Source organism: Punica granatum, chromosome 6 (assembly GCF_007655135.1).
Source record: "Punica granatum isolate Tunisia-2019 chromosome 6, ASM765513v2, whole genome shotgun sequence".
Classification (NCBI taxonomy): Eukaryota; Viridiplantae; Streptophyta; class Magnoliopsida; order Myrtales; family Lythraceae; genus Punica; species Punica granatum.
The window spans coordinates 20,325,961-20,342,229 of NC_045132.1; the positions used below are offsets into that span (position 1 = coordinate 20,325,961).

Here is a 16,269-nt window from a genome sequence, read left to right on the forward strand (position 1 = left end):
GCCTAGTAACTAAGGTTCAAGATATGATACCTAATGGGATTATCCTTGTCATTTTATTAGCTATTAGGAATTCTATTTCAATGTACTAAACCTAATGCCTTCTTTGTAACCGAAAATAAATTTTAAAATAAAAAGTTGAAATAGATCCTTTTTAAATCGGTATAATAATGGCCGATCCCACAAATCTATATCTTTATATTTTAAAAATTAAAACCTTTATCTTCGAAAGAAAACTTAAAAATTCGAGAAACTAACAATTGTTCCATTAAATCTTATTTATATGTTTCAATTTTTATTTTAAAAAATAATAACTAAAAAGTTCGTTTTCTAAAAGTAGCTCAATAAACCGAGAAAATACTGATCAATTCCACAAATCTATACTTATATATTTTAAAACTTTAAAATTACAAATTGAAAAATATCCTTTTTAAGTCAGAAAGTAATAGCCAGTCCTGCAAATTTATATCTATATCTATATATTAAAAAAAATAAAAACTTTGTTTTTAAGAAAAATAAAAAATTTGAGAAAATTCTATTCAATAGCCGAGCGCTCTCAAGTCATCTGGCCAGGCCCACTACAACTATGATTTATATTATATTAGTTGTGGAGCCCATGCATTGCATGAGAAAAAATGAATTTATGTTTTTTTAATTGTTTAAAAACCATAATAATTTACAATCAATAAAAATATATTATTAAATATACGGTTAATCCTAATCTAAATTAACAATATGGAAAAAACTAGATTAAAGAAATATGAAAAAAAAACAACCATCTAATGCGCATACAGAACATCATTTTTATTTTGAATTTTGACGTGATATACGCATAAAATTAGAGAATCCGAAAATCTCACAAAATTTCATCTAATAATCCAAACATTCTAAAGCTTTTATTTATACATAAGTGACAAAAAGTAAAACAAATACTTGAAATCTCACATTCATGTCTAATGATAGACGTATTTTTTAAAAAACTCACCTTCAATTTTACTATGTATAAAAATATTCAAAGCACAATATACTGCATACATAGGACAAAGAATGAAATTTCATAAAAAAAGAATTATTTCATAAGTATATAGGAGACATCCATGTATAAAAAATAAAAGAGAAAAAGTTGAGATTTGTTTATCGTGATTTCCATACCTTCAAGATTGAGAATTTGAAATGAAACAATAAAAAGCAAAAAAATTAATGCACCTTGCGGTAGACATACTTTTTGAGAGCTCATATCTAGTGGTAGACGTATTCTTTAAGAGCTGAATAAGCAGTGATTTATGTGGATGGTGGTTTCTATTTATAATGTATTATATAAAATCTAAAAATAAAATAAAATATGATTTGCTTTCTGTAAATTAAATACGATTCATATATTTATAAAATATATGATATAATCTGTTTTTTGAAAAGAATATATCATTTAGTTTTGTTACGGGTTAAATTGTACAACAGAAATTCAAATATCATAATATTAATTAAATATTAATCTATCTTATATACTATATTTAAGTATCACTAACAAATATCTTTATCTTTATTATATATAAAGATATTTTCATAAACTTTCTCTTACCTGTACATACATGCCACACCAAATCATAAAAGATAGAGATATTTTAGAATTAAAGGCTAGTTTGCAATATATAATTGATAAAATTATCTTATCTCATTGATTGGTATATTTGTAATTTATAAAAATGCATTAAAAATTTTAAAAAATTGCCAATATTTTATTCAGAAATCGAGCATTCTGAGCCATCTAACTGGATCCACTTTGATTTTGCTTTCATGTAGATATAGATATAAATATATATATGTATATGTATATATATTAAAGTAGCCGTTAGAACTGTTTTATAAAACTCAAATAAAAAAAAAGTCATTTAACAAATTTCATTTATACCACACGAGTCCGCGTCTATATATTTTACATGAAAAATTCAACGAACCTCCAAACGAGGGGGGGTGGGTGGGTGGGTGGTGTCGGGTTGGGGCCACCCGCCGAAGTAAAGAACGCGGGAGTTAAAAAAAGGCTCATGTGCCAGACCTGACCGAGTAATCATAACCTCCCTTTGTATTTTATCAAATTTGTCTCTTTATTGTCAATCAATATATATGTGGTGCAGTGGCCTTGTCCTCGACCGCGCCGGACTACCTCTTAAGTACTCGACGAAATAAAGTTATATGGTCCACCGCATATATTGGTTGTGGCGGTGGACTAAGTCAATCGGTTGGTTATTGTACATATAGTAGTTTTCATTATAGGTCGTATTAACTGTATAAGTTGGAATCGACTTGGTTCAAATGGTATTGGTAGGACAATTCTATATGCCCATCAGCCAAGGATTGTTTTAGTTCCACTGCTGATATATTGACAACCTTCCTTGGACATGTAACATGTCACTAATATCAAATTTACTGTCTGTTATCTACTGATTTCACCTTCTTCTTTCTCCTGCCAGAATTATACAATAAAGTGATTACTCTCTTCATTTCTATGGCGACTGGGGCGGATTTTCCCACCCACCAACCCACCCCCTCTTTTTTCTTTTTATTAATTTTTAACTTTTTAAAATTAAATAAATGATATATATATATATATATATTTACACCATCTCATATCCGAAATCTAACGGATCTCGACTAATTCAAGTTCCAGTCATTCAACTCACTTTACAAGACCGCACAATCAGTAGTACAAAATCTCGCTTTCACCATATCCTAAATTGGCTCAAAATTATGTTGCAGGAATGCATACAATAGAGGCAGAATAAGCTAACACAGACTGCAGCTAACACTTCCGGGCTAACCAAGTCGGAAATGTTTGCTTACATCTAATAAATTCTAACTGCACTTCGGTCCTTGTTGGTCCTTGTTAATAGGAACGCAGAGATTGCCATTCCAACCGATTCTATCGGGAACACGAAGTGACCGTTTCAACACATGAAACTAAGGACATACCCAAAAGTTAACAGGAATCGTCCTATACATCTCAGCATTCAGAGCTCTCAGCACCGACCTTCTGATATTTCTTTATAGTCAGTCCCTCCAAATCGTGGATTTTGCCCATTTCCGAAACCTTATTTTAGAAAACAAACATCAAACCACCTTAATCGACATACCTTGATAATATCTTTTTATTTAATTATGAAAAAAACATTTTAATAGATCACCAATTTAATTAATCTCTTTTTATTTGTGATAATGTATGTCTTAATTTTTTGTGGTGAAACACAATGTTAGGCTAGCATATGACTGATGAGATTAATATTCACTCGGTCATTGACTTGACCGTGACTAGAAGATGCTTTCAATGAATTTCAAAAGCGTGCATTGCAAGTAAAGTTTGTCACTTAAAATTACCGGGATTATTAAGGTCTACTACATTATAATCACTAATTAAAATTATTAAAAATTCAAATTAAGTTTAGTAGAATAATGTTAGCTTTTATACCATATGATATATTATTAGAATTGTTTCTAAATAATATATTAACAATCGAGAATTCATATATTTACACTTAAATAGTTTCATCATTAGTTACAATTATACTCAATATCAATTATTAACTAAATTGATACGAAAAATCAAAAGATAGATAAAAAATTTTTCGTGCCAGCGGCATCACGCGGATTGCTTCGTAGTAACGCTAATTATAGAACTCACAAGATAGCCTATCAAAAAAAAAAGTCACAAGATAAAAATTAGAATTGTAAATATTAACTGCTAATTTACTCTTTTTTTTGTCTTTTCTCGTCTCTCTCTATTGTCCGCCATCACCTCTCCCTTTTTTTTTCTCATATTTATTCATCGATTAACTTTTTGAAAAAAATTAACATATTTGCATTGAATTAGAGGATCAAGGAGAGTTTCTTCTATGCCTATTGTTATTTATATATGTATTCATTTTATTCAAGTCCATTATCCATATTAGTATCAGAATAATTTTTAATTTAACAATGCCGCGTGGAACTAGGTTTACACCGTGTATCATACAATGCGCACTCAAACATATATGAAGCTTAAATCCTAGCTAGTGAGTATGCTATACATAAATTAGGTTAACAATTTAGTTAATTGATCAATACATAAATGTATAATACAGACATAATTTTTTTAGAAAAGTTTGCTTAAAGGGTAATGGTAATTCAATTTACATTTATATGTCATTTTGTTTGCCAACAATTAGATATATAAAATGGGGGTTGGGGCGCATATTTCCAGTTACTGGTGGCTCCCATATCACAACAGACACCCATCAACCACCAGCACCGCACCGCCACCACACTTGCCGGGTAAAAAAAATCGGTGTTATCTCATATTCCCTCTGCATTAATTAATTTTCGGTGTCTACCCTGATATCCGGAAGGCAAATGGATCATGAAAAATTACCCAGTCGGCCCATAAAGGGTAAAACTTTCACAATCAAAGATTTCTTCATTCAAAAGATTCGAATCCGAAATTTTGTTTGAGGGAATAAGTGTCATGCCGTTTGAATCAACCTTGTTGGAAGGTACGTTAATTAATTATTCAATTGGGGGTTGGTGTCCATTCCCTCGACGTGTATATATAAAGAATCGTGCTTCATTTCATCAAGTGCCCTAAGCAAATCCAGCGACTCTGTGCGCTCTCATCTCAGGTTCTTCTAGCTTGAACGATCAGAACTCTGATACCCTTAATTAAATTTAGGGCAGAAATGGAAGAAGGAGCCGATGAGGATGGAAATGATAAGAACCAAGCATGCCCTAGTCTGCAGCAACCACAAGGTACGTAGAAGTTCCACATATTATATATGCGTATATTGATAGATGCATGGTATCAATGTCAAAGAACATCGTATAATCACGGATAATAACGTCGACCTAAGAGGTTATGCGAAAGGAAAAGCATAGATGATACAAATAAAAACAATGTTAGTTGAACATCATAAAATATAAAAGTAAGTGTCCATATGGACATATAATGTCGAAGATCTGACTTCATCTCATATGACGTATCAAAAAAGAGAAATGATTTATGGTTTAACCATTAGAACAGGCGTAAATTGATTATCGAACTTTCAATGGCCACTTCAAGTGACATTAATTATGTGACCGTAATTCAAAACTGGCTGATATATCGATGTGAAAAGTATCGCAAAAATTAAGCATATTTCTGTAAATTAACGGTCTAGATGTCTTCTTGAATTTTGCAGTGAAGTCTGCATATACTTATCGTCTGGAATACTCATTTGAGCAAGAAATTATGGATCGGTTTTGCGAAGGAAGGTCCACCAAGCTAAGCACTGAAGGAGCCTCGGCCTCGGACCTTCATAGGAGGCTAAGGGATTGAACCAATGGATCTTCTATACTACACACAATGATGTCGCCAAAACTCAAAAGTTCCAACATTCCTAATCTCTTATCGGTGTATAGATCATAGAGAGCATATATTCAACAAAAAGTGGGACACGAGTACGTTATCATACAATGTCATCATAGTACTGCCAAGATTTTGCTCGAGAGGGGGGGATTTCAGAAGAATAACAAGAAGATCGAATTATATTACATCTCCTAATAATGTATTACGTTTTTGGACCTCCTTTATAACAAAAACAAAAAAACTGCTTCTGCTTGTTATTACATACATCATGAAATTCTTTCTAATTCAGAACATGTTGCCTTTCTCAATGTGTGGGAATATCTGCAATTACCTACCTCAACCATTATAAGAGATCCCGAACTTTTATATTCTCACTAGCATAGGAATCCTGTCCCGTTGTTTCCCTTCACAAATAATCCCTAACTATGTAGTCGCGCGGACTTCCCTTTTGCAGACTTTCCAAATCGGAAAATAAGAATATTATATGATGTGCAAAAGTGATCAAAGTCATTAATAATGTACTATAATAATGTCCCATCCTTGTGCTAGCTCTACGTGCTTCTTTATGTGAGGGAAAAAGAAAATGTACTACAGTGATGAGATTCATGATTTTCTGCTTCCAAACCATTAATCAATTAAATTATTACTAAAGAAGGGAAAAGTTCCAGCTCCATTTCAAGTATAGCAGTAGCTAGCAGCTCGCACTAGCGATGCATGACATTCGGCACCACTGGATGCATTTCCGTTAGACGCCTTTGCCTCTCGACGTTCCCATGCCACCCTGACATCCAAATGTGCCACCGAACAATGAAAGATGCCAACATAACAAACTGATGATTCAACAATTGGTACAAGAGGGTCTTATGTATAGATATGGTTAGCGTCCCAGCTGGGAAATGTGTGTGGTTGATCAAGGTCTGGTACTCTTAAGTGAAATATAAGTCGGGTTATATCTTCAATACATATAGTACAGTGCATTAATTTTGTACATTTATTATTATTAAATATTAAGTAAAATGTTTTGATCTAATATATTGACAATTTTTTCTTCTGGAGTTATAGTTGATCATTCTAATTTATTATATGTATGAAATATTTAATAGAAGAGTTTGTAAAAGTACTAATTAAAGAAAATAAAGCGTGATTAAAGAGGGTATAACATAGTAGCGCACGTTCTCGTTTGATAACAAAAAGGTTCAAGGTTCGATACTTAGGTAAGACTACTCGTGTCTCCTTATAAGATATTTAAAATTTCTATTTTATTGTACCGTGACATCATAAATCTCCTTTGTAACCGGAAAAAAAAACGTGATAATTTTGAATGGACGAAACGCCCGTATGTACTTAGTGGACATGTAGCTTCCACAATTCATAACATTAACTAGGTAGGTGCTGGTCAATGTGGTCCCTTCCTGCCTTCCAAAATATGAATTGGCTAGTGTAGTGGTGCATACTCTAGCTTAGTAATAAAGAGATTTTAGGTTCGATACCCAGTAGAACTACATGTGTCTTTTTATTAATTATTAGGATTTCTATTTTATTGTATTAGGCCAATGGACCTCCTTGTAATCGAAAAAAAAAAAATGAATTGGCTCGGTTTGTGATATATATAGTTGATCGATATGTTTCGGGGTGGATCGAACATCAATGCTGCAGCCGGCCATATATTATGATTTGAGAGAGGGTAGGAGAGACCTATGGACAAGTTGAAGCCACGATTCTGGAGCTCGCGATACTCTTGGCACAGCGAACACGTCTCGCACCAACAATGGACGCAGCAGTCGATGCACGGCTTTTCTTCGAGGAAGTACTGGCCTCTCAACTTGGTCCGGTACACGCAGGAGTACATGCACGAGCATCCGAACACCCACAGCAGTAGAGCGTACAGTGTCCCGCTCACACCGCAAGCTGCACTTACCCACACCACGCGAACGTTAGTGACGTATGTTTTCAAGCGTTATACTCTTAACAATCTACATGGTATATTCTATGTACTCGATGAAACCAATGCACGTTGAACAGCAACGAGAATACTGATTTCGGAGTCGTACGAGTAGATCCTCTGTCGACTATTTCCGCTATCCTTCCGAATGCAATGCATGGACACCAACATGTTAGACAACCTGCAAAAATCAATAAAGTAGTCACTTTGGCCCAAAACGCAGTATTCTCCACTTGATCGATCTTCGTAAATTACTTTTACTGTCCCAGTTGGAAGAACTTCAGACTGTTGATAACTGTGAGCATTAATCTTCAGTAACAACGAACATCACTATCGAAAGCCGTACATTAACCATGCATCGAATCTAACATGTTGAACACGATAAACACAACTGATTATTTGGAAGATGGAATCGAAATTTATGGTCTTAGGAATGTACTTACAGCTTTTCGGATCTTTACAACAATCACACAGACCAGTCGACCAAGGCTGCCGTTGCCCGGGATAAAAGTTTCTTCCACGACCAGTTTGGTCGGTAGGAATATTACTGGACTGGCTCATGGCTGTATTATTCATGGGAACGCCGCTGAACGTTGGGGGCAGTTCTGGCTGGTTCGGACTGTACGAGACCGGCAGTAATTGTGGAGGCGGTCCTTGGGAATCGGGTGGCTGCGGCGGAGGAGGACACGGTGGTTCCATCTTGAAATCACTGGGATTTTGGTAGTTAATCAAGTACGAAGGATTGTTAATCCGGTGATGATACGTAAAGGCCCAATTAATAAGTGAGAACAGTTCTTTTAACAATTTCCGAAAGGGGAAGGGAGAGTTCCGAGTAAGATCGTCGTGCCTCTTGGCAATAGTAACTAAGAAAACGGTTGGTTGGGGAAGGAAGTGACCCCACTTTGCCCATGAAGAGCATGGTCAAACCTTATTATTGGCCACAAATCTCGTCAGTCAATTGGGCACTCTTCGTAAATACGCGGAATTGTGAAAGACTATTGGACCAGTTCTCTTTTAAAACTAAAAACATAAAAATTTAAAATAAAAAATAATAATTTCTTCAAGAGGTACGATTAACAATCCTTCATACTTACTAATTTTAGTAATTTTAATAATTTCGTAATTCATCGATTTTCGGTGTGACGTACTCATGGAATTAATTTCTCGTTGTTTTCATGAATATATACTTGTATAATATATAGAGAAATTCCAGCATGGAACACTTACTTTTTTCATCCTTTAACTATTAAAATTTACATTTCAACCCATAGTTTTTTTAATCTCGTTACAATATCATCAGGTCACATTCCAAAATAATCAAATATGTTGGATTGATAATATCTCGCAACTAGAGGCTGACACGTGTCACAATTAATACCCGACTCATTAACCGCTCCTACCTATACCACGACAAAGCTGACTCGACTCTATTGAAACAAACGGTTTTCCAAAAAAATCGGTTTAATACAAGGAGGTTAATTAAATCGGACTGAAGTACACTTGGTTTAAAAATTTAGTTATTCTTCTGAAACACCATTGTTGGCCATGGCTTCCATCATTGCCGTAGAAAAGAAAGACAGACTTAAGTTTTCATCGGAGAATTACAATCGAAAGAAACAATACATAGTCAAGTGAATCAAATGAATGAATTTGGTCATCTTATGATTAAATTTCATGAATGGTTTATGTCCGACCATGCTCCTATGTGCTAATGACGGCCATTGGCGGTTTTCTTATCGTGCAGTTAGGTGAAAGTCAGAATTGGACGAACACAACATGGTGGGACGCGAATTTATTAAACAACTTGACGCCCTTTATGAGGTATCTTACCTTAGCGAGGACGATAAGATTTCTTCCAACAAAGATTGTGGAAAGGAAACGAGATTGTTGCAATATGGTCTACGTAATTTAAATATAATGAATGCCATCATTTATGGTAGCTTCCGATGAACAAACGACTATTCTTTTTTTAGTTGTCCACCAAAAAAAAATCTGAGAGAAAATATCTTCCCTATCTTAACTTCCTTAAAATACATAATGTTAGTTTTTATGATCACTATCCCTAAAATTATGAAATTAAAAAGGTAAAATAAATTTAGGAAGAAAAGGTAAAAAAATCTAAAAAGCACGATTCACGTAACCACCATTATACAATTACTTGATGTTATCTCTTTAGTTAAATTTGCCTAAGCAGATTATAAATTGGCCAAGATCAATATATAAATATAGGGTAAATTGCACTGGTGGTCCAAAAAGTTTTATAAATGTTTCAATATGGTACAATTTTTTTTTTACTACTTGGTGGTACAAAATGTTTCAAAGTTGTTTCAGTATAGTAAAAACAGTCATCTCGCCATTAACGCCGTCAAACCATCCTTTACAAGACTGTAAAATTTGCACCATCATGTAACTTACGTAAAACATTTTGTACTATTAAGTTATAATTTCAAAATATTTTGCACCATCATGTAACATCCCACAAAAACTGGTTTTGCACAATCAGCGTCGACTTGACGGCGTCAATAGCGAGATGACGGTTTGTACTATACAGAAACAACTTTGAAACATTTTGTACCATCAAGTAGCAAGAAAATTTTTTTGTACCATATTGAAACATTTGTAAAACTTTTTTGACCACAAGTGCAATTTACCCATAAATATATAAACTTATTAGTTTTTCGTTAGGGTCCTCTACTCTGATGCTTTGGTTTTCCTTCTTAAAGAAATTTATGATCCTAATTACTATTTATAGCATAAATGAGCATTGGCAGAAATTACAATTAGCTTGAGCCAATAAAAATAAAAATAAAAAGATAGTTTAATTCCAAATATTTGTTTCTATCATATGGTTGTCATCATTGCTGCATTCATCAACAAAACTGTAAACATGAATAGAATATGAAGGCTGCCATTGGCAAGTCATTCAATAAACCAAAATCAGTATTGCTTGACATCTTTAACAATTACTCGCTATTATCCCTTTAGTTAGATTTGCTTAAGCGAATTATAGGATTGGTTTAGGCCAATATATACATATATGAACTTATTTTTTTTATTATGGTCCTCTTCACCAATGTCTCTGTTTTTACTCCTAAATAAATTTATATTTCTAAGACTATTTATAGCACAAATGAGTTTTTGACAAAGATTACAATCATCTTGAGCCAATATAAACAAACAAAGTAAAAGTTAGTTTTACTTTTACTTTGTAAAGTAAACAATCATCATTGCTGCACTAATTAACAACTGAGGCTATAAATAGGAATATAATATGAAAGTTAGCATTGGCAAGTCATTCAATCAACCAAAACCAATATTGCTCGAAATCTTTAACAATTACTCGTTGTTATCTTTTTAGTTAGATTTACTTAAGCGAATTAAAGAATTAGTGTATGTCAATCTATAAATATACAAATTTATTAGTTTTTTATCAGGGTCCCCTTTCATTGATGCTTTTGTTTTCCCTTCTAAAGAAATTCATATTACTAAGACTATTTATAGCACAAATGAGCTCTGGCAAATATGACAATTAGCTTGAACCAATAATACAAAACAATTTTAAAAAGAAAAAATAACTCAATTAACTAAAGAAATATCATGGAAAAGTTACCAGAAAAATGTTGCAAAATATCCCTTAATATCAGGGAGTAAATATAAGGAAACTATTGTCACCAAAAAGAAAAACTGATCGGAGACCGGGGAAAAAAAATAAAAAAAAAAAGATCAACATGGGCTAGCCTACTCTCCGAGAGTACTACGGGAAGTCTTGAGTCGTGGCGCGGTTTGATGAAGTAAAGCAAAACATGTTGATAGGATTGGCCATTGTAATCCAAACCAGTTTCCCACCGTAACAATGAGACGTCCGACAGGGAGCTCTTTTCGCATCGAATGTATCGCGAAATTGATGAGGGAGTTGAAGTTTCAATTCCGATGAACAAAATTTTCAACTAAATACAAAAAAATGAGAATCCTAATTATTTGTGGTAGCCATTTGATTATCGAAAATGCAGAAAACTTTGTATTAATTTCTAGATGATGGTAGAACATGGTGATCGGATTGAATATGATAGAATGAAAGGATGAAAAACCTGGAAAAAAAATTGGTTAAGAAAACGATAGAATGAACCAATGGAAAATCGAACAAACCGAATTAATAAATAATACCAAATCGGAGTTATAAAATATCGGTATACTACTTCGGTTTTAGTACGATTAATTAGGGTCGGGTTACGCCCATACCCGGTTTATGTTGCCCCATGTGTGACGATTTGATTGGACCACGTGTCGGATGAGTGAGTGACTAGTATAAAATATTGTGGGCAAAAACCGCTAAATGAATAGTTGAAATACTAGAATTTGATGGACAAAATATATAAATTATGAATGACCAAGATTTTATGTTGAAATATCTAATAGATAAAATTAGTGTCTCACCATATGATATTATTTTATGTCTCGCTCTAGATGCACTTTAATATATATACATGAAGAGAATGCTCGTAAATTATAAAATTTGTTTTCCCTCTTCTCTTCAAGGGGCTACAATTGTTGTCAACCTTCTAAATCATGGAAAACTTGTCCATTTCAATTTTAAATTTGCTCAACCAAAAAAAAATGTTCACTACTCTTTGTGCAATACCGCTTCATTCGATTGTTAACGCCCAAATAAGAGTGCGTTTGGATTGAAAGTTGAGTTGAGTTTTGATTTTAATTGGTATGTAATGATTGTATTGTTGAATTATGAGAAAAAGTGTAAAAAAGTAATAAATAATTGAGAGAAAATAATGATTAAATAATAATTGTGTTGTTAAATTGTAAAAAAGTAATGAATAGTTTAGAGAATTTAATATTAAAAATTGAATTGAATGATTAAAAATATTTAAAAAATATAAAAAAATAATAATTGTGATGTTAAAATAAAGATAAGTAAAATTGAGTTAAACATTATTTATAAAACAAACGCACCCTAAGAATGACTTTGGAGGGAATGCTGCCAAGTGGCAAGGGAGAGACACATGTCAGAGACACCCAGACAGCCAATTATAGGCTGCCGCATGGCAGCTCAGGTCTCACGCGGCAGCCCATGTGCCATTATTTTTTTTTATTTTTTAATATTGTCGTTGCCCCCCTTTCTCTCTCTCTCTCTTCCTTCCATTGCCATCCTCTGCTTCGCAGCAACCCCAACTTCAGAGCTCCCATCCCCATTGATCCGAGCGAGAATGGAAGAAGAATGAGGAGGAAGGAAAATGAGATTCTGGGTTCGATTCAATTTTGGAAGTTAGGGATTTCAGAGTTAGCCATAAGGCCCACAATTTTGAGAAGAAATTCGACTGAGCTCCCATGATGAACCCCCTGCACCGAAACTAAACGAATCAGACAGAAGCTGAGGACGAAGGAGCTTCGTGGCAAAACTCACGGAAGTCCTCTCGCAAGCTGCCATGAACCCACTCCGTCGCGTAGGAGCTTCTGGTTCTTGAAACCCCCGAACCCACTTTCTCCCGTGAACCTCCACTTCGTCGCTCAATCCCAGTTCCCGAAGAAGACATGAAGAGGAAGGAGATAGAGAAACATATGGAGAAAGGAGATGGAGGAAGAAGACAAACATGAAGGTATGTGTTTGGGGTTGTGTCGATGGCAGGGGAAGGGGATGGAGAATTAAATATTATTTTTTAATTATAACTATTATTAACATGTATTCGTTAGGTAATAACTTTAAAAAGCACGTATTATTTAAAAATTTCTTAATCTAGTACGAATTTTAAATTTTTTTAAAAAAATACAAAGTTTCAAAATCTTCTCTAATATAGCACGTCGTCTCCTTCCGTCCATTCTCTGCCGTGAATTGCTTACGTGACCGTTAAATTTGACTAATTGACCGTTAATTGTCACGTGTAATCATATCATTGGGCGTTAATGAAAAATGCACAGGGTTGAAGGGAAAAGGAAAATCAATGATATGGTGACACGTGGCAATTAACGGTCAATTAATCAAATTTAACGGCCACGTAAGCAATTTAACGGCAGAGAATGGACGGAAAGTGACGACGTGCTAGATTAGGGAACGATTTGAAACGTTGTGCATTTTTAGAAAATTTTTAAAGTACGTGCTAGATTATGAATTTTTTGCATAGTACGTGCTTTTTTAGATTATTTACCCTATTCATTATATATAATAGTAATTTAATTAATATATATATATATGAGTTCGGATAAGAGATCTCAAAATCAAAAGATTCATTGGTGTAGGTGTCTTTTTTTTTTAGAGTTTGTTTTTATCTGACGTGATCCCGATGTGATTGCGTGGAATCCAATTCGGAGACTCTAAAATAAGAGATCCATTGGAGATAGTGTAGATTTCCTCGGCGAATAGAATAAGCATGCCGTAGTCTCATTGAAAAAAAGTAATGCTATATTGGCATTTTCCTAAAAAAAAGAAAAAAGAAAATCATAAGATGGATATTCAGGAGGTATAGTTAGACAACCTGACTTCAGTACGTCAGGGGAACAGAAAAGGAAATAGAAATTAGAATGGTCGAAAATAAACAATCCAATAATTAAGATAGTTTACTATTATGAGTTAATTCAGATGGTTCGATATTTATTCATTTTAAGTAAGGTTTGGGATTTGAGTTTCGTAATAGAGAAAATCCATACTATGAGAGTTTTAATCACATCATGGATCAACTCAGCTCGAAATGGATTAGTCCTATGGGCCTCCACATATCAGGGTACACACTGAAAAATATAATTAAGATAGTTTCACAATTACAAATATTAGCACTCGAATTAACGGGAGAAGCAGGCTCATATTTGAACCAGAAAAAATAACGAGTGACGCATAAGCACACACACTTGATTAACTGAAGATGGAAAATGAGTTAATTACTGGATCTTCCCGTTGTTCAACATCTTTTTTTTTTTTTTTTTGCTTTTCCCCAGGAAATAACCCCCTTAGCAAATCAGATTAATTTGACATCAACAATTTTTTTTAGCTAGGCCATAGTCTGATTTTGAGGTGGTACCATCCGAGGCGAGTTAGCAGCTGCTGCTGCTTGTAGTTGATCCTGCATTTTCTCCTTATTACCATGATATCCTGCATGCCCGTTGCCATGATTAGTAATTATTTTCACTTAATTTTAGATCCGATAAAATTAAGCACACATATCATTCATAAAATGTTTTCGAACCAAAATTATTCCTTAACGTACATGAGTAATGTGACTATAGGCTATAGCCTCTAATAATTAAGAGGACAAGGCCCATGGTTGAATAGATTGGATAAACAATACATTTTAAATTCATTTTATTTAACAGCTATATTGGATACATGCTTCATTTGTATTTACCTAGTTTACTTTGTACGTCGTCCTGAGATATAGTGTAGCATTATTTTAGGAGTCGACGAGAGTGAAAGTCAAACTTGTAATTTTTTTTTTGGGCGAATAAAAATTGTAATTTGTAATGGATCATTATACACAACTGACATATAAATATAGCAAGTAGGTTTGGTTAATCATTTGATACGATTAATGAATGACTCAACAATAGATTAATAAGACGTCGCTAGCTGGTACATACCAAGGACGGGGTCAATGCCACGAGAATTGAGCTCACGATATTCTTGACAGAGAGCGCAGGGCTCGAATATGGTGTGGACTATCCAGTCGGACGCCGGAGCCTCCACAAGACCGAACATCCTCCTCAGCTTTGTCCGGTACCGCCTTGACAGCATGCACGGCGAGAGCCCGTAAATTATCCCACTAGTAGCGCATGCTGCAAGCAGCAAACATACATCCACATGATTAGAACAGATCGGTAACAGAATCAATCACCACATATATGCATAGAAAGAGCGTCTTCTTGGTTCGCAGTTCATATTACTTACTTGTGTTGCCCTTGTCGAGGACATCTGCAATCTGCCCGAATGTTACGCATGGAAACAGCGCAGTGATGAAAGCTGCACGCCAGAATTACAAGAAGAAAACCAATATAATTTATGTTAGATTTCTAATTGGCTGAGTTAATTAATGATAGTCGGCAAGTTGCTAGTTTTTGAGTGTATGATTGTAAAAAACCATTTGATATCAAGTGATACATACCATTGGATGGATCTTGCATGCAGTCGAAGAGGCCAGTGTTCCACGGTCTCGTGCCGACGTAACCTCCTTTGCTTTGTGGCCACAACTTGGGCAATTGAAATCCCGAGCTACCCGGGTAAGTGCTGCTTTGCTGGGGGAACTGCGTACCTCCACCATTGTTATACACATTGTTTTGTTGCACAAAGTTGCCACTGGCTTGCAATGGGGAGGCCACCTGGGCCTGCACCGGGGCACCAGGGGCTCCCCAGCTGGCCTCATACCGGGTCACTTGATTGTACTGTGCTGCATTGTTCTGGTATGCGCTGTAACTGGCCTGATGTTGCGGGGGAGTGGAGGGAGGCATCATATGCGCCGCATTTGGCAGAGGAGGCGGCGGCGGCTGGTGGAGATTATACTGTGGTGGCGGTGGCTGGTGAGGTTGTGGAGGATATGGTGGCACACCGCCCTGAGCTTGGGGCGGAGGAGGGCCGGGGAGCTGGTCCGTTTGGATCCGACCCATTTTAGTTATCGCTGGATTGACCTCTTTGCTCTTCTCTGATGGAGTCCTAATGGTTCCCACATAAGATATGAGAGGGAATGAATTATCAATTATGTACGTATACATTTGCCCATATCGTTGACTTATTAACTACAATTAAGGGGTGCTGTTTTCGGCTGGCAATATCCATGAGGACATCCCGCGGGAACAATTTTGGTGCAATTATATAATTGTGCACCTAATAAGCTTCAATTTGTTAGATTCCGCAGCAATTTGTCATTCTTTAAGCGACGTACTTACTGCTAAACGAGAGCATTGACTTTGACTTTTGGTAGTAAACGTTGACTTTTGCCATTCATAATCCACCAGATCCTTATCAAGGATC

The 16,269-nt window shown here is 35.0% G+C and overlaps 2 protein-coding genes and 1 long non-coding RNA gene across 4 annotated transcripts; 1 reads left to right on the forward strand and 2 right to left on the reverse strand.

The window, feature by feature from the left end:
• Nucleotides 1–4,613: 4,613 nt before the first annotated feature.
• Nucleotides 4,614–5,739, forward strand: LOC116210162. Its single transcript, XR_004157428.1, has 2 exons — nt 4,614–4,770; nt 5,199–5,739. It is a non-coding gene; the product is annotated as an uncharacterized LOC116210162 (long non-coding RNA).
• An 87-nt stretch (nt 5,740–5,826) lies between these two features.
• Nucleotides 5,827–8,158, reverse strand: LOC116210160 (protein PLANT CADMIUM RESISTANCE 11-like). Of its 2 annotated transcripts, XM_031543983.1 has the most exons (4): nt 7,751–8,153; nt 7,417–7,488; nt 7,061–7,273; nt 5,827–6,146 (listed from the first exon to the last, which is right to left on the reverse strand). In XM_031543983.1, the coding sequence occupies exons 1-4, from the start codon at nt 8,004–8,006 to the stop codon at nt 6,070–6,072; spliced, it is 618 nt and encodes a 205-aa protein (XP_031399843.1). In that variant the 5' UTR covers nt 8,007–8,153; the 3' UTR covers nt 5,827–6,069. The 2 variants fall into 2 exon arrangements, with proteins under 2 accessions (XP_031399843.1, XP_031399842.1); XM_031543982.1 differs by lacking the exon at nt 5,827–6,146 and having other exon boundaries at nt 6,184–7,273; nt 7,751–8,158.
• A 5,652-nt stretch (nt 8,159–13,810) lies between these two features.
• Nucleotides 13,811–16,064, reverse strand: LOC116210299 (protein PLANT CADMIUM RESISTANCE 4-like). The gene is made up of 4 exons (XM_031544156.1): nt 15,407–16,064; nt 15,193–15,264; nt 14,886–15,080; nt 13,811–14,400 (listed from the first exon to the last, which is right to left on the reverse strand). The coding sequence occupies exons 1-4, from the start codon at nt 16,008–16,010 to the stop codon at nt 14,300–14,302; spliced, it is 972 nt and encodes a 323-aa protein (XP_031400016.1). The 5' UTR covers nt 16,011–16,064; the 3' UTR covers nt 13,811–14,299.
• Nucleotides 16,065–16,269: the final 205 nt, after the last annotated feature.